This window comes from Rhinatrema bivittatum, chromosome 12 (assembly GCF_901001135.1).
Source record: "Rhinatrema bivittatum chromosome 12, aRhiBiv1.1, whole genome shotgun sequence".
NCBI lineage: Eukaryota > Metazoa > Chordata > Amphibia > Gymnophiona > Rhinatrematidae > Rhinatrema > Rhinatrema bivittatum.
In genome coordinates, this window is record NC_042626.1 from 82,392,432 (window position 1) to 82,407,553 (window position 15,122).

General features: G+C 50.7%; 1 protein-coding gene across 2 annotated transcripts in view; it reads left to right on the forward strand.

Moving 5' to 3' along the window:
• CDK5RAP3 (CDK5 regulatory subunit associated protein 3) overlaps window positions 1-14,771 on the forward strand; it is a 43,456-nt gene extending 28,685 nt beyond the window's left edge. For both annotated transcript variants that reach the window (XM_029574201.1, XM_029574200.1), the window contains 5 exons: window positions 29-142; window positions 470-554; window positions 852-934; window positions 1,175-1,380; window positions 14,193-14,771. In XM_029574201.1, coding sequence (XP_029430061.1) covers window positions 29-142; window positions 470-554; window positions 852-934; window positions 1,175-1,380; window positions 14,193-14,244 — 540 coding nt within the window. In that variant the 3' untranslated portion in view covers window positions 14,245-14,771. The remainder of the gene's footprint in view (window positions 1-28; window positions 143-469; window positions 555-851; window positions 935-1,174; window positions 1,381-14,192) is intronic.
• The last annotated feature ends 351 nt before the right edge of the window (window positions 14,772-15,122 follow it).

A 15,122-nucleotide genomic window follows, 5' to 3' on the forward strand; every position in this document is an offset into this window, starting at 1 on the left:
TAGCTTTTTTATCTGTATTCTTGCCCAGATTGACTGGGGTAATTTTATGGTGGAATCATCTGCTGACTCCGAGTTGTGTGTTGATCCTGGAGCTCAGCCTGCAGAGATTGACTGGGGCATCTCACTGGAGCCTGACCCAATGGTAAGTCTCCCTCTTGTTGATGTGAATCCTGAGCTTCCTTCTTGTTGATGACTCTAATCACATGGCTGAGTGCTGCTGTGGTTGAGTATAATTCTAAGACTAACAGCCTTGGTTTATGCTTTTAGATGAAGGTAATTGCCAGGTTCTTATGGCCTGGATTGGCCACTGTTGGAAACAGGATGCTGGGTTTGATGGACTCTTGGTCTGACCCAGTATGGCATGTTCTTATCTTCTTAATAATGGAGGTGGGGTTTTCACCAGGAGGCAGCAGAGTCACCGAGAAGGGACATGAAGCTTTCTAAATAGGCTACTCTGATCCCTTTACAGGAAGCTGGTGGCGATGCTGTAGACTGGGGAGATGTGGAAAGTGCTGCCCCTGTGCAGATCATGCTGCTGGAAACTGGAACTCAAGGTAGAATTGCTACTGCCCGTGGAGGATGGAGTCCCAGGGTTGGGCATAAAGTTCATGTTCAGCAGTTGTACACATATGTGCACTCCCTACATGACATGTGAATATCTGTGTCTGTATATGCTCCCTGTACATATGTCCTGCACCCTTCACCTCTGAAGCTCTGTGCAGGTCTGCACTTCCTACAACTGAACGTGTAATATACGATCTCTGGGAGTGCTAGTGAAGTAGCTTTCCTGATACATAACTCTGCTTTTAATATTTGTAATAATTCTTTCTTTGTTCATGATTTACTTCCAGGCGGTGTTGCTTGTGGAAAAGATGCTCTCACGCTTCTCGAGAACCCAGAAACCCGAAACCAATTTATTGATGAACTTCTGGAGGTATGTAAGGGATAATTTCAAGGCCTGGGGGTGCTCTCGGAATTGGGGGGGGGGGCAGTATGAGGGATTATGGTGCTCGTGGGATTGTTGGGGATGACAGTATGAGGGGTTTGAGTACTCTTGGGATTGTAGTGGGGGAGTAGGCAGTTTGAGGGTTTGGGGTGCTGCTGGGAATGTAGAGGGCAGTGTGAGGGTTTGGGGAGTTGCTATTTTGTTAACATGTCCTTGTCTTGTTTCCAGTTGGAGCTCTTCCTATCTCAGAGGGCTGTGGAGATGAGCGAGGAAGCCGACATTGTGTCTGTCAGCCAGTTCCAGCTGGCTCCTTCCATCCTGCAGGGTCAAACCAAGGAGAAGGTTGTTGCTATGGCAGCTTTAGTGCAGGATCTGATTGGCCAGCTGACCTGTATGCGAATGCAACATCTTTTTATGATTCTTGCGTCTCCAAGGTCTGTGTCTATATTAATTTACAGTGGACCCTTGAGTTACGACTGGCTTGACTTACGACCAAGTTGTCCAGTTTTGAGTTACGAACAGATTTCGAGTTATGACCAAAAGTTTTCCATGTTTTGGGGGGCGGAGAGAGAGAGCGAGCCTAGCCATAATGCCCTCATACTAGGTAGGTATTTATACCCCTATATGAGGCCCACCTAGTTACTCAAGGTGAGGTGTAGGTATTAGTGTAGGGGTTAGGGGCCACTTTGACATGCAGAGTGTGACGTACGAACAGAATAGTGCACTCTTGTGAAGATTTGATGACCTTTGGAGTGAGGAAATTCACCCAAAGATGAGATTTGTGCAGTGTTCTCTCAACCTAGCTTGATGTTACCCAGTTAGAGAGTCCATATGCAGATATCGTAAAGGAACTGGTGGAGGAGGTGAAATTGTTGTTCCCCGTACGTACCAGGATCAGTCCAGACTGCTGGGTTATGCCTCCCTTCCAGCAGAGTCAGAGAAAAGCTGAAAAGCACCCCCCCAGATATACTGGTGTGCCACCTGCGATCCTTCAGTATTTCTCTGACTCCAGCAGATTTCAGAGGGGCATAACTTGCGGTCCTGATCCTTGTTAAATTCCCAGATTGATTTTCATCTGACAGGTTTGCAAATGGTAATCAGCCTTACACCTTTGAGTAGACCAACCTTTTTTTTTGTTTTTTTAAAGTTTTCTTAAATACATAGCACTTATTTCAAGGCGTTTGATGCTGAGGCATATTTAAAGGCAGGCAAGGCAGGGCATTGTCCTAATGCCATGGTACCCGGAGATTTTATCTTGCCCGGTGAACCAGGGGGAGGACTTACCGGTGGGCCGGTCACTCTCCCCGTTCATACTGATCCAGAGATGTTGCAAATCCCTCGGGGGGGGGGGGGGGGCTAGCAGGGTGTTCAGGGAAACGTTTCACCTGATGGTGGGCTGTTATATATTTAAAAAAAAAAGACATTTTAAATTTTAGACAGACCTTTTATTTGCTCAGCCCTTGCAGCCCCAGCCTGCTGCGATTTCCCGGGCTTCCGGAGGGGGTGAACTCTTCACCCGGCTGCTGTAGCTGTTTTTCGCGCGCTTTTCCATGCTGCGAGGTTAGTCTTGTACGGCCTGTGGGGAGTCGGAGGCGCGGCTTTCCTGCGAAGGCCTCTGCTCCCGGTGTATCCCCGGGGGCGAGGGGCCTTCTCAGCAGCCGATTTCGGGACGGGGCTCCTCTCTGCCACGATCTCACGGCGAGCTCAGACGGCTCGGGGGCAGAGGCCTGCACTGTCTCCGCTTGGTGTGGGAACAGCGGCCATCTTGCCTGCGCCGAGCCCAGACGCTGACATTGCCTCAGAAGGAGATGATCTCCCTCCTTCCTCTCCGCCGGCCTTAAGCCCTTCGCATACCCGCAATTTGCAGCCAGACCCAGCACCGCCCTTACCTCCGCCTACGGGGGGGTCCTTAAAGAGGCAGCATCCATTTTCATCCTAGTTTGTATTGTTGATGCATAGGGCATACTTAGAGGCTGAAGCTGATTGGGAAGCATCACCTCTCCCTCCACCTAAGCTTTTCAAGCCTGCTCAGGAACAGGGGAGAACGGGGGCACGGCTTCCGCGGCCGGTTCTGGGTCCCGGATTCCCCGACCCTGCGGACCCAGCTCCCCAGGACCCTTCCGCTCTGGATATGGGCAGGGACGTGGACACTGCCGTTCCCGTGGAGGAGGCTGATCCGCAGATACTTCGCTTGTTCAGCAAAGAGGAATTCGTTCCCTTGATTCCACATGTGCTGCGGGAGCTGGAGATTCCAGCTCCACAGCCAGAGGCAGATCCTTCTCCGGGAGATTCGGTTTATCGGGGCTTCGAGCCCCGCCACAAACCTTTCCTTTTCATCCAAAGTCTTCCAGATTGTGTCCAGGGAATGGGATTCGCCTGAAGCCTCCTTAAGGGTTAGCAGTATGGAAAGAGCCATGGAAAAACTTTATCCGCTACCAAATGAATCTTTAAATCTTCTCAAGATTCCCAAAGTGGACTCGGCAGTCACAGCTATAGCTAAACACACAATGATTCCCGTGACGGGAGGAGCGGCGCTTAAAGATCTTCAGGATAGAAAGCTGGAAATCTTGCTTAAGCGAATTTTTGAGGTGTCTGCGCTTGGTGTGAGGGCCGTTGTCTGTAGCAGACTCATGCAGAGGGCCACACTCCGCTAGATTCAGCAATTGCTTACAGCCCAGGAGCTTCCCCCAGAGGAGGCTGAACAGGCAAACCGCATAGAATCAGCGGTTGCCAATACAGCCGATGCATTTTATGATCTTCTTCGAACCTCTGCGCATGCTATGTCTTTGGCGGTCTCCTCAAGAAGGCTGCTGTGGCTACGTAACTGGTCGGCAGATGCCTCTTCTAAATCTCAATTGGGTTCTTTTCCTTCAAGGGAAAACTGCTGTTTGGAGATGAGCTGGAACAGCTTATTAAAGCCTTGGGGGACAACAAGGGTTTACAGGCTTCCTGAGGACAAGCCCAGACAGTTCCGCCCCTCTGGCGCATTCAGAGGCCGTTTCTGAGGTCAGCGCCGTTTCCGTGTAGGGAGGGGTTCTTCTTTTGCTCCGAGGCAAACGTCAACACGGTCACAAGCATGGGGCATTCCTTTCTAGGCAGGCGGCCTAGGCGTGCCGGAGCCTCTCATGGTTTCAACCCCCAACAAGGCTCCACAATGAAGGGACGCCGCCCATTCCTCCATCCCGCAGATAGGGGGGCGGCTTTCCCTGTTTCGGGAGGAATGGGTCAAGATAACTTCGGACCAGTGGGTTCTCGACATTATAAATCACGGTTATTCTTTGGATTTTGCTCGGGCCGCTTCACAATCTGTTTCTAAGTGTCGTCTTGCGATCCTCGGGCAAAGCAGCAAGTGATTGCTCAAACGCTCTCCTCGTTTGAAAGCACTGGGAGCCATTGTCCCAGTCCCATCAGCCGCGCGTCGAACGGGTCATTACTCCATCTACTTCGTGGTTCCCAAATAAGAAGGCACGTTCCAGCCGATCTTGCTGTTGAAGCAGGTCAACAGAGGTTTGCGGGTTCCGAGGTTTCGGATGGAGACTGAGATCCGACATTGCGGCCGTCCACAAGGGCGAGTTTTTGGCCTCTTTAGATCTAATGGAAGCTTACCTGCACATAGGGATCCAAGCGCACCATCAGAGGTTCCTAAGGTTCATGATTCTGGGAGAGCATTACCAGTTTTGCGCTCTGCCGTTAGGATTGGCGATGGCTCCACGGGTCTTCACCAAGGTGATGGTGGTAGTAGCGGCTTGCCTCCGGCGGGAAGGGATATTGGTCCATCCCTATCTGGACGACTGGTCATTCAAGCGAAGTCTGATGAGCTTTGCAAGGTGGCAGTGCAGTCTGTTTTGAACCGCCTATAGTCGCTAGGCTGGATCGTCAATTACGCCAAGAGCCAACTGGTCCCATCCCAGGAGTTGAACTTTCTGGGTGCCCGCTTTGACACTTCTGTGGGCAAAGTTTTCCTCCCCCAGCAGAGGATGGAGAAGTTAAGGTTCGGCGCCTGTTGGCCCTTCTTTGCCCACGGTGTGGGACTATTTACAGGTTCTTGGTTATATGGCGTCTACCCTGGAGTTGGTTCCATGGGCTTTTGCTCATATGCGACCTTTGCAGAGAGCGCTGCTTTCCCGTTGGGATCCCAAGTCGGAAGACTTCCACCTGTCCTTGCCGTTGATGGAACCGGCCAGAACCAGCCTGAATTGGTGGTTGGTCCCAGACCACCTTCTTCAGGGAGTGGACTTGGAACCTCCACCTTGGATAATCATAACGACGGATACCAATCTGACTGGTTGGGGGGGAAGTCTGTCAATCCAGGTCCACACATGGGCAATGGTCCCCTCAGTAGGCCAAGTGGTCCATAAATCGGTTGGAAACCAGGGCAGTTCATCTAGCCCTGCACCAATTTCTTCCCCTGATCCGCCACTGGGCAGTACGGGGTTCTATCAGACAATGCGACCACCGTGGCTTTCATAAACCGTCAAGGGGGTACGAGAAGTCTGCTGGTAGCCTCCGAAGTGAATCAGTTGATGGTCTGGGAGGAACGCCATCTGACCCGTATCGTGGCATCTCACATAGCAGGAGTGGACAATGTTCAGGCGGATTTTCTCAGCCGGCAGCAGCTGGATCCCGGAGAATGGGAACTGTCTGAAGAGGCGATGCAACTCGTGACTCTCCGGTGGGGGATCTCGCGGTTGGATTTGATGACGACTCGGCTGACGCTAAAGCGGCTCGTTTCTTCAGTCACAGGAGAGAGCACGGGTCGGAAGGGGTGGATGCCCTGGTGCTCCCGTGGCCTCCAGACATTCTCCTCTATGTATTTCCTCCTTTGGCCGTTGGTGGGAAAGGTTCTAAAGCGCTTAGAATCCCACCGGGGTCCGGTCATTCTAGTGGCTCCGGAGAGGCCAAGAAGGCCATGGTTTGCGGATCTGATCAACCTAGCAGTAGACGGTCCTTTACGTCTGCGTCATCTGCCGAATCTGCTAAGGCAGGGCCCCGTATTTTTCGATCAGGTGGATCACTTTTGTCTAGCAGCTTGGCTTATGAGAGGAGAAAATTGAGAAAGAAAGGTTAACCAGAGGCAGTGATTTCCAATCTTCTTCGGGCTCGAAAGACCTCTACTTCTCTTACCTATGTTAGGGTCTGGAAAGTGTTTGATTCATGATGCAGTGGGTTGAAGGTGTCCCCACGGCGGACCACTATCCTTGCATTCTTACAGGACGGCTTGAAGAAGGGTTTGGCATATAGTTCGCTCCGAATACAGGTGGTGGCGTTAGGTTGCCTATGGGGTAAGATTGAGGGTTCATCCATAGCGAGCCATCCGGATGTTGCTCGTTTTTTTTGTGGGGTGTCAAACATTTACACCCACCGGTGCGGGTGATTTGTCCATCCTGGAGCTTGAATTTGGTTCTCCATGGTCTTTGCGGTTTGCCGGTTGAGCCCATCAAGCGGCCACGTTGAAGGATTTAACTCTCAACAGTGTTTCTCGTGACCATTTGTTCGGCCAGACGCGTTTTCCGAAATTCAAGCATTGTCATGTAGGGAACCGTTCTTACGAATAACGGACTCAGGAGTCTCACTGAGGACGGTACCTTCCTTTTTGCCAAAGGTGGTCTCGGCATTTCATGTCAACCATTTCGATTGAATTACAAGCCTTTCCGGAGGTGGATAAAGGTTCTCCTCACGGTCAGGATATGAAGAGGTGGATGTACGACGGATCCTTTTACGGTATTTGGAAGTGACTAATGATTTCCATCTGTCAAATCATCTTTTTGTCTTATGGAATGTTCCAAAGAAAGGACACAAGGCTTTCCAAAGAATGTTCCAAAGAAAGGACACAAGGCTAACCATTGCCCGCTGGCTGAAGGATGCTATTGCTTCCACATACCTATGTCGCAGACGTCAAGTACCTGAGGGTCTAAAAGCCCATTCTATCCGATCTCAAGCGGCGTCGTGGGCTGAAAGCCAAATGTGTTTCGTCTCAAGAAATCTGCAGGACGGCTACTTGGAAGTCATTGCACATGTTTGCTAGGCATTATCGGTTGGCTGTCCGGGATCCGGCTGTGGATTCCTTTTGGCAGCAGTGTGCTTCGAGCGGGACTCTCCGGGTCCCACCACATTTAAGGCAGCTTGGGTACATCCCAGCAGTCTGGACTGATCCTGGTACGTACAGGGAAAGGAAAAATGGTTCTTACCTGCTAATTTTCGTTCCTGTAGTACCAAGGATCAGTCCAGACGCCCGCCCAGGAAGTTATGGTTCAGGAGAGTCCCTAGTCTTCTTTGTTTTTTCTTTTACAGATCGTGCCGCTTCAGAGTTTTGGCATGCGTGCTTCTGCATAATTTGGCAGGTTATTGTTAACCACAAAAAAAAAAAAAAATTTTTTTTGGAACTTGAGGGTTTCTTTGCTTGATCTAGTCATTGGTTGTTTAAATTTACTTCATTCTGCTTTGATATTGATTATACTGAAGGATCGCAGGTGGCACACCAGTATATCTAGGGGGGTGCTTTTCAGCTTTTCTCTGACTCCATCTGCTGGAAGGGAGGCATAACTGAGCAGTCTGGACTGATCCTTGGTACTACCAATTTTCCTTTTCTGGTAGGCTAGGCACATTTTATAACTTTTTGGTGAGTACACTATTTATTTATTTTATTTATTTATTTCTTTTATATACCGACATTCGATCGAGATATCACATCGGTTTTCCAGATAACTAAAGGATAGGGTGGTAACAGCCCTATTTTACATTATAACATGATAATAAATAGATATAAGAATATTTTACATTATAACATGGTAATAAATATAACAAGTTGTAACAGAACTAACAGGAATATATGGAACATTAGACTATAGTATATAACATATGTACATAAATGGCTTGTTGATGAGGATAAATTATGGTAAGGATAGCAGGGAGGGTAGAGGGGGGGGAGGGGAGAGAAAGGGATAGGTGGGAGGAAGGTAGTGATAGGGAGGGAAAGGGGGGGGCGAGATGCGTGTGTGGGGAGGGAAAGGTGTGGGGCGAGAAAATTATTGGTGTTTCTGGTAATTACTAGGAAATTATTGGTGTTTCTGGTAATTACAGACATTTCCTAGCATGTAGCAGATGGACTCAGGATCAATCGTGTATAGTGTACTCCTGATAGCAGTTGGGAGACGGAGTCGATTTCAAGCTGACGTCAGCCTACATATACCCGTGCAGGAAGCTTAGCTCTTCAGTATTTCTCCGTCTCCTAAGCAGTTAGGGACACTACACAAACTTGCACAGTGTTAGAAAATCCAAACCAAAGAAGAAAGAAATCTTACCTCTACAATGCGAGCCCTGCTCTCCTGCGGTGATACCTAAGGGTCCCTCCCCCAGTTGAGAGTTCTGAGGTGATTTCCGAGATCCCTCAAGGCAAGCCTTGGTCCGGTATCCAGTTCCCGGCATGGACATAGCCCCCAGAATGGCTGAGAGGCAGCGGGTGCAATACCGAGTGCGGCGGTAAAGGTATATTCCCTCTCCCCCCGCAGTCTGAGACCGCCCAGCATGAGACCAGGAAGCACCGAGACAAGGTAAAGTAGAAAACTTTCTTAAAGTCTTCGGTCTCCGAGGCTCGGATAGCTGCACAGATCGGCCTTCCAGCGTCTGTTAAATCTGGTTGAGCAGCCCATCTGGGCTAGACCCCGATCCGGGTGCGAGGGTCCACACTCGTGGAGACCCTCCGGGGGGGGGGGCATCTTGCCCGCGTAGGTCCGTCCGCGCCATTTCCTCCCCCCCTTGATCGCCGTACTGTCCGCATAACTGAGCCATGCGCACAGCAGAGAGCCGGGCGCACAAAGGACTTGTGCTCACAGCGGCGTGCGCATCTGTGCCGGCGCACAGATAGGCCTGTGTGCACAGCAGTGCGCGCATTCCAGCTAAGCACACAAATAGCGGCTTACACGCACATCATACAGCGCACCCAGAGCGCACAACTAAGTCTCCCGGCGCGCGCACCTACGCACAGACAAGTTTTGAGCCACTCCACACGCACAAATCATGGCACCACGGCAAGGGACAAGTCCTCTGCCCAGCCTGCCACCTGAGAGCTGCGCAACACCGAAGTGGCCTCTGCCCTATGCCTGCAATGCAAAGAGATTCAGGGGGGAACCGAAGCAAGGCCCCTTCCAGCTAGAAGAGGAATCCGGCTCCACCAACGATAGTACCCCGGACCTCTGTATCTCCGACCCGGTTCCCTCCTCAGATGGGCTCCTTGGGGAGCTCCACTGGATTCAATATGGACCCAGGGACCTTTTCCTGGGTGGGATTCTTCAAAGGACTACAAACCTTTTTGTCAGGCACAATCGATGCCGCTGCGTCTCAGCCACAGTCTCCACCAGAAGCGCAAGACCTTCCAAGCCCCTCTCGGACCCCCCCCGAGACATGCCCCAGCTAGGCAAAAGCCTCCCCCTAGGGGACACAGACTCCTCAGGGGAAGAGCCTGACTCCCTGGAGGAAGGGGAAATGCCTCCAGGTATGGAACCATACCAAACCATGATGCAGTTCTTCTCCAAAGATGAGCTGCCAGATCTCGTGTCTCTGAGCCTGAAAACGCTGGCCATTCCTGGCACAAGTTCCACAGCGGAGCCCAAGACTAACCCAGTTCTGGTCGGGTCTCAGTCAGGCCTCATGCTATTTTCCAATGCTGCAGGCAGTACAACAAACTGATTGACGTGGAATGGAATGCCCCAGAGGCCAGCTTCAAAGGAGGACGGGCCCTAGAAGCCCTATATCCCCTGGAAACCACGGCCAAAGAACTCCTAGGGTTCCCAAAAGTGAACGCCGTGGTCTGTGCTATCTTAAAGCGCACTACCATCCCAGTCGAAGGAGGAGCTGCACTCAAGGATGCTCAGGACAGATGTCAGGAATCCATCCTTAAACAGTCATTTGATGTCACAGCAATGACCCTGCAAATCGCCTCCTGCTGTACCGTGGTGACACGTGCCTGCTTGCTCCTCTCCAGGGACACAACTACTTCCGCCGAAACATTAGAACCAGCGATTATCTTTCCTCACGGATGCGACCTCAGACCTAGTGCGCACCTCTGCCAGGGGCGTCTCATTCATAGTGGCAGCCAGAAGGCAACTATGGCTCCGAAATTGGTCAGCCGACGTGACCTCCAAGACGAACCTCCCGAGAATGCCTTTTAAAAGAATCCCTCCTGTTCGGAAGCGAACTGGAGAAGTTAGCCAACAAATGGGGCAGATCCTCAGTCCCTTGGTTACCGGAGGACAGGAACAAAAGAACCCAGCGTTTTAGACCATATAAAAACACATACCAAGCACCTCGCCCCGCAGGCAGGGCCCAGTACTTTCGGAACAGGCACAGCAAGAGGGGAACCGGCTTACGTACAGGCCCCGGCCACACCCCACAATGAGAATCAACAGACCCATCCACAGGAAGAAGCCATAGGGGGCAGACTTACCCTCTTCTACCAAAGATGGGTCGAGATAACGTCGGACAAGTGGGTCCTAACCATCATTCAAGAGTGATACTATCTGGACTTCCACAGCATCCCTCCAGACAAATTTGTGAGATCACCATGCCACTCCCTCTCCAAGAGGATGGCAGTGGAAACCACACTGACAAAACTACTCAGCCTAAAGGCGATAACCTCTGTGCCCACGCACCAACAAAATATTTTATCGTCCCCAAGAAGGAGGGAACGTTCCAGCCCATCCTGGACCTCAAGACTGTGATCGCTACCTGAAGGTACCTCACTTCCATATGGAAATCCTACACTCAGTCATAAGGGCAGTACAACCGGGAGAATTCCTGACTTCACTGGATCTATCCGAAGCCTATCTCCACATCCTGGTCCACCACGACCATCAGCCCTTCCTACACTTTAAGATACTGGACCATCATTACCAGTTGCTGGCGCTACACTTCAGATTAGCTACCGCTCCTCGGATGGTTCATCAAAATCATGGTGGTCGTGGGGGCCGACACTGAGGAAAGAAGGAATTCTCGTACATCCGTATCTAGACAATGGCTGATCAGGACAAAAATCTCTAGAGGAAAGTTACCAGGCGTACACCAGAGTCAAGAATCTACTGCAGAATCTCGGGTGGGTCATCAGCACAGCCAAAAGCAGCCTGCAGCCCTCCCAATCGCTAGATTACTTGGGAGTCCGGTTCGACACCAAACAAGACAAGGTCGTTCTTCCCCCTAAAAGAAGAAGGAAACTGATGGACCAGTTGCGAAAACTGTTGAACTATGCTCGCCCCAAGGTATGGGACTACCTCCAAGTCCTCTGTCTCATGACATCAACCCTAGAGGTCGTCCCATGGGCAAGGACCCACATGCGCCCACTACAATGTTCCATTCTGTCACAATGGAATCCGATATCCTAGAACTACTCCGTTGCCTCCAGCTACCGGCAGAGGTTCAGACCCAGCTCCAATGGTGGCTACAGGAAGACCATCTGAGCAGGGAGTAAGACTATCCCCACCGACCTGGATCTTGCCCACCATGGATACAAGCCTGCGAGGGTGGGGAGCCCACTGCCAGGAGCTGACTGCCCAGAGACAATGGGACAAGGAAGAGTCGGGATGGAACATAAACCGACTGGAAGCCCGAGCAGTCAGGCTAGTCTGCCTACAATTCACTCAGACTCTGGGGCGAATCTGTCAGAGTCATGTCGGACAACGCCACAACAGTTGCCTACATCAACCGCCAGGGAGGAACCAGAAGCCAACAGGTGTCCCTGGAAATAGACCCCCTAATGGCGTGGGCGGACGCAAACCTGCAAGGGATCTCAGCCACCCACATCGCGGGAAAAGACAGTGTCACTGCGGACTACCTCAGCAGAGAGAGTCTTGACCCAGGGGAATGGAGGCTGTCATCCACAGCCTTCCAGTTGGTAATAGACTGCTGGGGAACCCCAGGCATGGATCTCCTGGCAATCCGGTCCAACGCCCAAGTTCACAAGTTCTTCAGCCACAGACGAGAACCGCAATCCCGGGGATCGACGCCCTTGTCCAGACCTGGCCACAGGAAAGACCTGCTGTATGCCTTTCCTCCATGGCCACTACTGGGCAGGGATCATCCGAAAGATAGAACACCACAGGGGGCTTGTACTTCTAGTGGCCCCGGACTGGCCAAGAAGGCCATGGTAAGCAGATATGCGAAGACTTTTGCAAGGGAACCCTCTGTGCCTACCTCCACACTGGGACCTTCTCCAGCAAGCACCGATCCTCCACGAAGACCCGACTCTATTCTCTCTTACGGTCTGGCCATTGAGAGGACGCGCCTGAAGAAGAGCGGATACTCTAAGGCAGTGATTATACCTTGCTCCGAGCATGCAAGTTTTCCAAATCTCTAGCTTACATACGAATATGGAGACTATTCGAAGCCTGGGTGTGAGGACTGCGAGATCCTTCCTCGGACGGTTCAAAATCCCCCATGATCCTGGAATTTCTGAAGGACAACTTGAAGAAGGGTTGTCCCCTCAACTCCCTCAAGGTTCAGGTGGCTGTGCTGGCCTGCTTTCAGAGCCAAGTGGATGGCATCAGTCTAATCAACCCATCCAGATGTTTCCCACTTCCTGAGAGGGGGTCAAACAATCTAGTACTAGACTTCCTAGGCGGGAGCGCTTCCTTCAGACTACTCGCGGTCTGTCACTATGGCTACTGTACCTTGAAGACTGCATTCCTAGTGGCAATATGTTCAGCTCGTCGTATCTCCGAGCTTCAAGCTCTATCCTGTCGAGAACCGTTCCTCCCAGGTTCACCACCGGAGGATCCATACACTACGCCACAGTTCCCATCTTTTCTTCGAAGGTGGTTCTCAGTTTCATCTCAACAAACCATATCTCTATACCATCTCCAGACGAAGTAAGGACTCTGAAGACTCAACGCAGTCTTCACCACCTAAACTTCGGCAAACTCCTAGGTCGGATACCTGGAAAGATCGGAATCCGTATGAAAGACGGATCACCTATTAGTCCTTCACAGCGGGAAGAAACAAAGGGGAAGCGGCCTCGCGTGCAACCATAGCCCGCTGGATCAAAGAAGTAATTAAGGCGGCCTACGTAGAGGAGGGAGCCTCCACCTCTACAAGTCAAGGGCACATTCTAACAGGGCCCAGGCAGTGTCCGGGCTGAACCAAGATGCTGTCACCCGCCGAGATCTGTCGGACAGCGACACGGTCCTTCATACATACCTTCTCCAGGTTCTACCACCTGGATATCCAGACCGGAGGACACATCATTTGCAAAGGGCAGTACTAAGTGGGGCAACGGGCAACCTCCCACCCCGTTCGGAGTAGCTTTTGTACATCCCATTGGTCCTGAGTCCACTCTGCTACATGCTAGGAAATGGAGAAATTATTACATGATAATTTCGTTTCCTTAGTGTTACACAGATGGACTCAGGCATCCCGCCCACGGCTGCCCCAAAATCAGGAAACCTCGGGTGACAATCCCCCCAAGAACAAGATAAGCGCGGGTAAACCAGGTATACCCCTAGTTCACAAGACACCATAGTTGCCAGTTGTCAAGCGTTTTTTTTTTTCTGTTGAGTGCAACTGGCGGTCTCCAATTGGACAATCAGTTGAGCCAGTCCTAGTTAATCAAGTTAATCAAGTTATTACAGCACACACATATCCACAATTGCTTTTCGAGGAGAATACTAAAAAGCTAAGCTGTCCTGGCACGGGTATATGTAGGCTGACGTTAGCTTGAAATCTGACTCCCCGTCTCCCAACTGTTTATCAGGAGTACACTATAACCATTGGTCCTGAGTCCATCTGTCTACACTAAGGAAGAAACGAAATTATCAGGTAAGTAATTTCTCCATTATACAACCATTTTTTGGAAGGTTTGAAACGCATTATGGGTGTTTCCATTATTTCCTATGGAAAAATAGTCTTGACTTACAACCAATACTTCAGTTACAACCACCCCTCTGGAACCAATTGAGTTCTAAGTCATAGTTTCCACTGTATTTGGAATTTTGGATGTTTGTATCAAACCCCCTTTTTGGTTCAAGTTTGTGCTTGCAAAACCTAGTACTGATCTGTATAGAGGTGTGTTTTCTGAGCTTCCTGAGCCATGCACTGCCTCTTTACCTTCCCATCTTCCCTTTGTATCTCTGTGCCAACCTACACCACTGTACCTTGGGTCATGTGCCCTTCTCACTCAGTTCAAGGGGGCACTGAGTATGTGTCCATCGCCATCCTTCCCAACTGCAAGGCTGCTGACTGCTGTCCTGCTCTGCTACTTCAGGTTTGTAGATCGGGTGACTGAGATGCTGCACCAGAAGCCTGAAACAGGCTGAACTGATGGGACTGAAGAAGGAGCTCCTGGTGCAGAGCAGGGAAGCTAGCGCTCGAAGAGCAGAGGGCTCTGGAAGGCCCAGACTTGATCTTATAGTGCAGCGAACCAGGAGCTTCAGAGAAACTGGTGAGAAGAGACTGGAAGATGCCTGCAGCTTCTACTGAACACACCATCTGTGTTTGGCAGGGCTCCTGATTTATAAGTCTCCTCCAGATCCCCTACCACCACCTCTCATGGATTCTCTTTTGCTTTTTCAGATTGAAGAGGATATCGCTAAACGATACAACAACCGTCCTGTTCACCTGCTTGGCCCCTCTCTCTGATGTGCTCTGATCAGGAGCACTGGAGTAAGCAGGCAGGGACTGCAACTTATGGGGAGAAGGAAAGAAGATTTGGGGGGGGGGGGGAATGATGTTTGTTTATTATATGGGGCAACTGACTGAAAGAATGAGGGAATGGAGAGGGCTGCTCTCTCCAGGAACATTTGTTTAATAGCAGATAATTCTATTTATTAAAATGATTATAGTAGCAATGTGTAAATCATTTTCTTCTTGTAACAGTGAAATGCTACACACACATTTATAAAAAAACACCTGCTCTGTCACTGGGTTATGATTCATATCTGTGTCTCTCGTTTTCAGTCTGTCATCGGGGTAATGTTCCGTCTGTCTCCTCGCTCTTTATCACTGGGGTACTATTCCATCTCTCCAGTTCTCACTGTGTTACTGGGCATTTCTCTCTCTCTCTCTCTCTCTCTCTCTCTCTCTCTCTCTCTCTCCAATTCTCGCTCTGTGTCAGTGGAGCAGGCCAATCCACATGAGTTGGTTATGCACCTCTCCCAACAGATGGAGACGGAGTAAAGCTAATGTCACGGACATT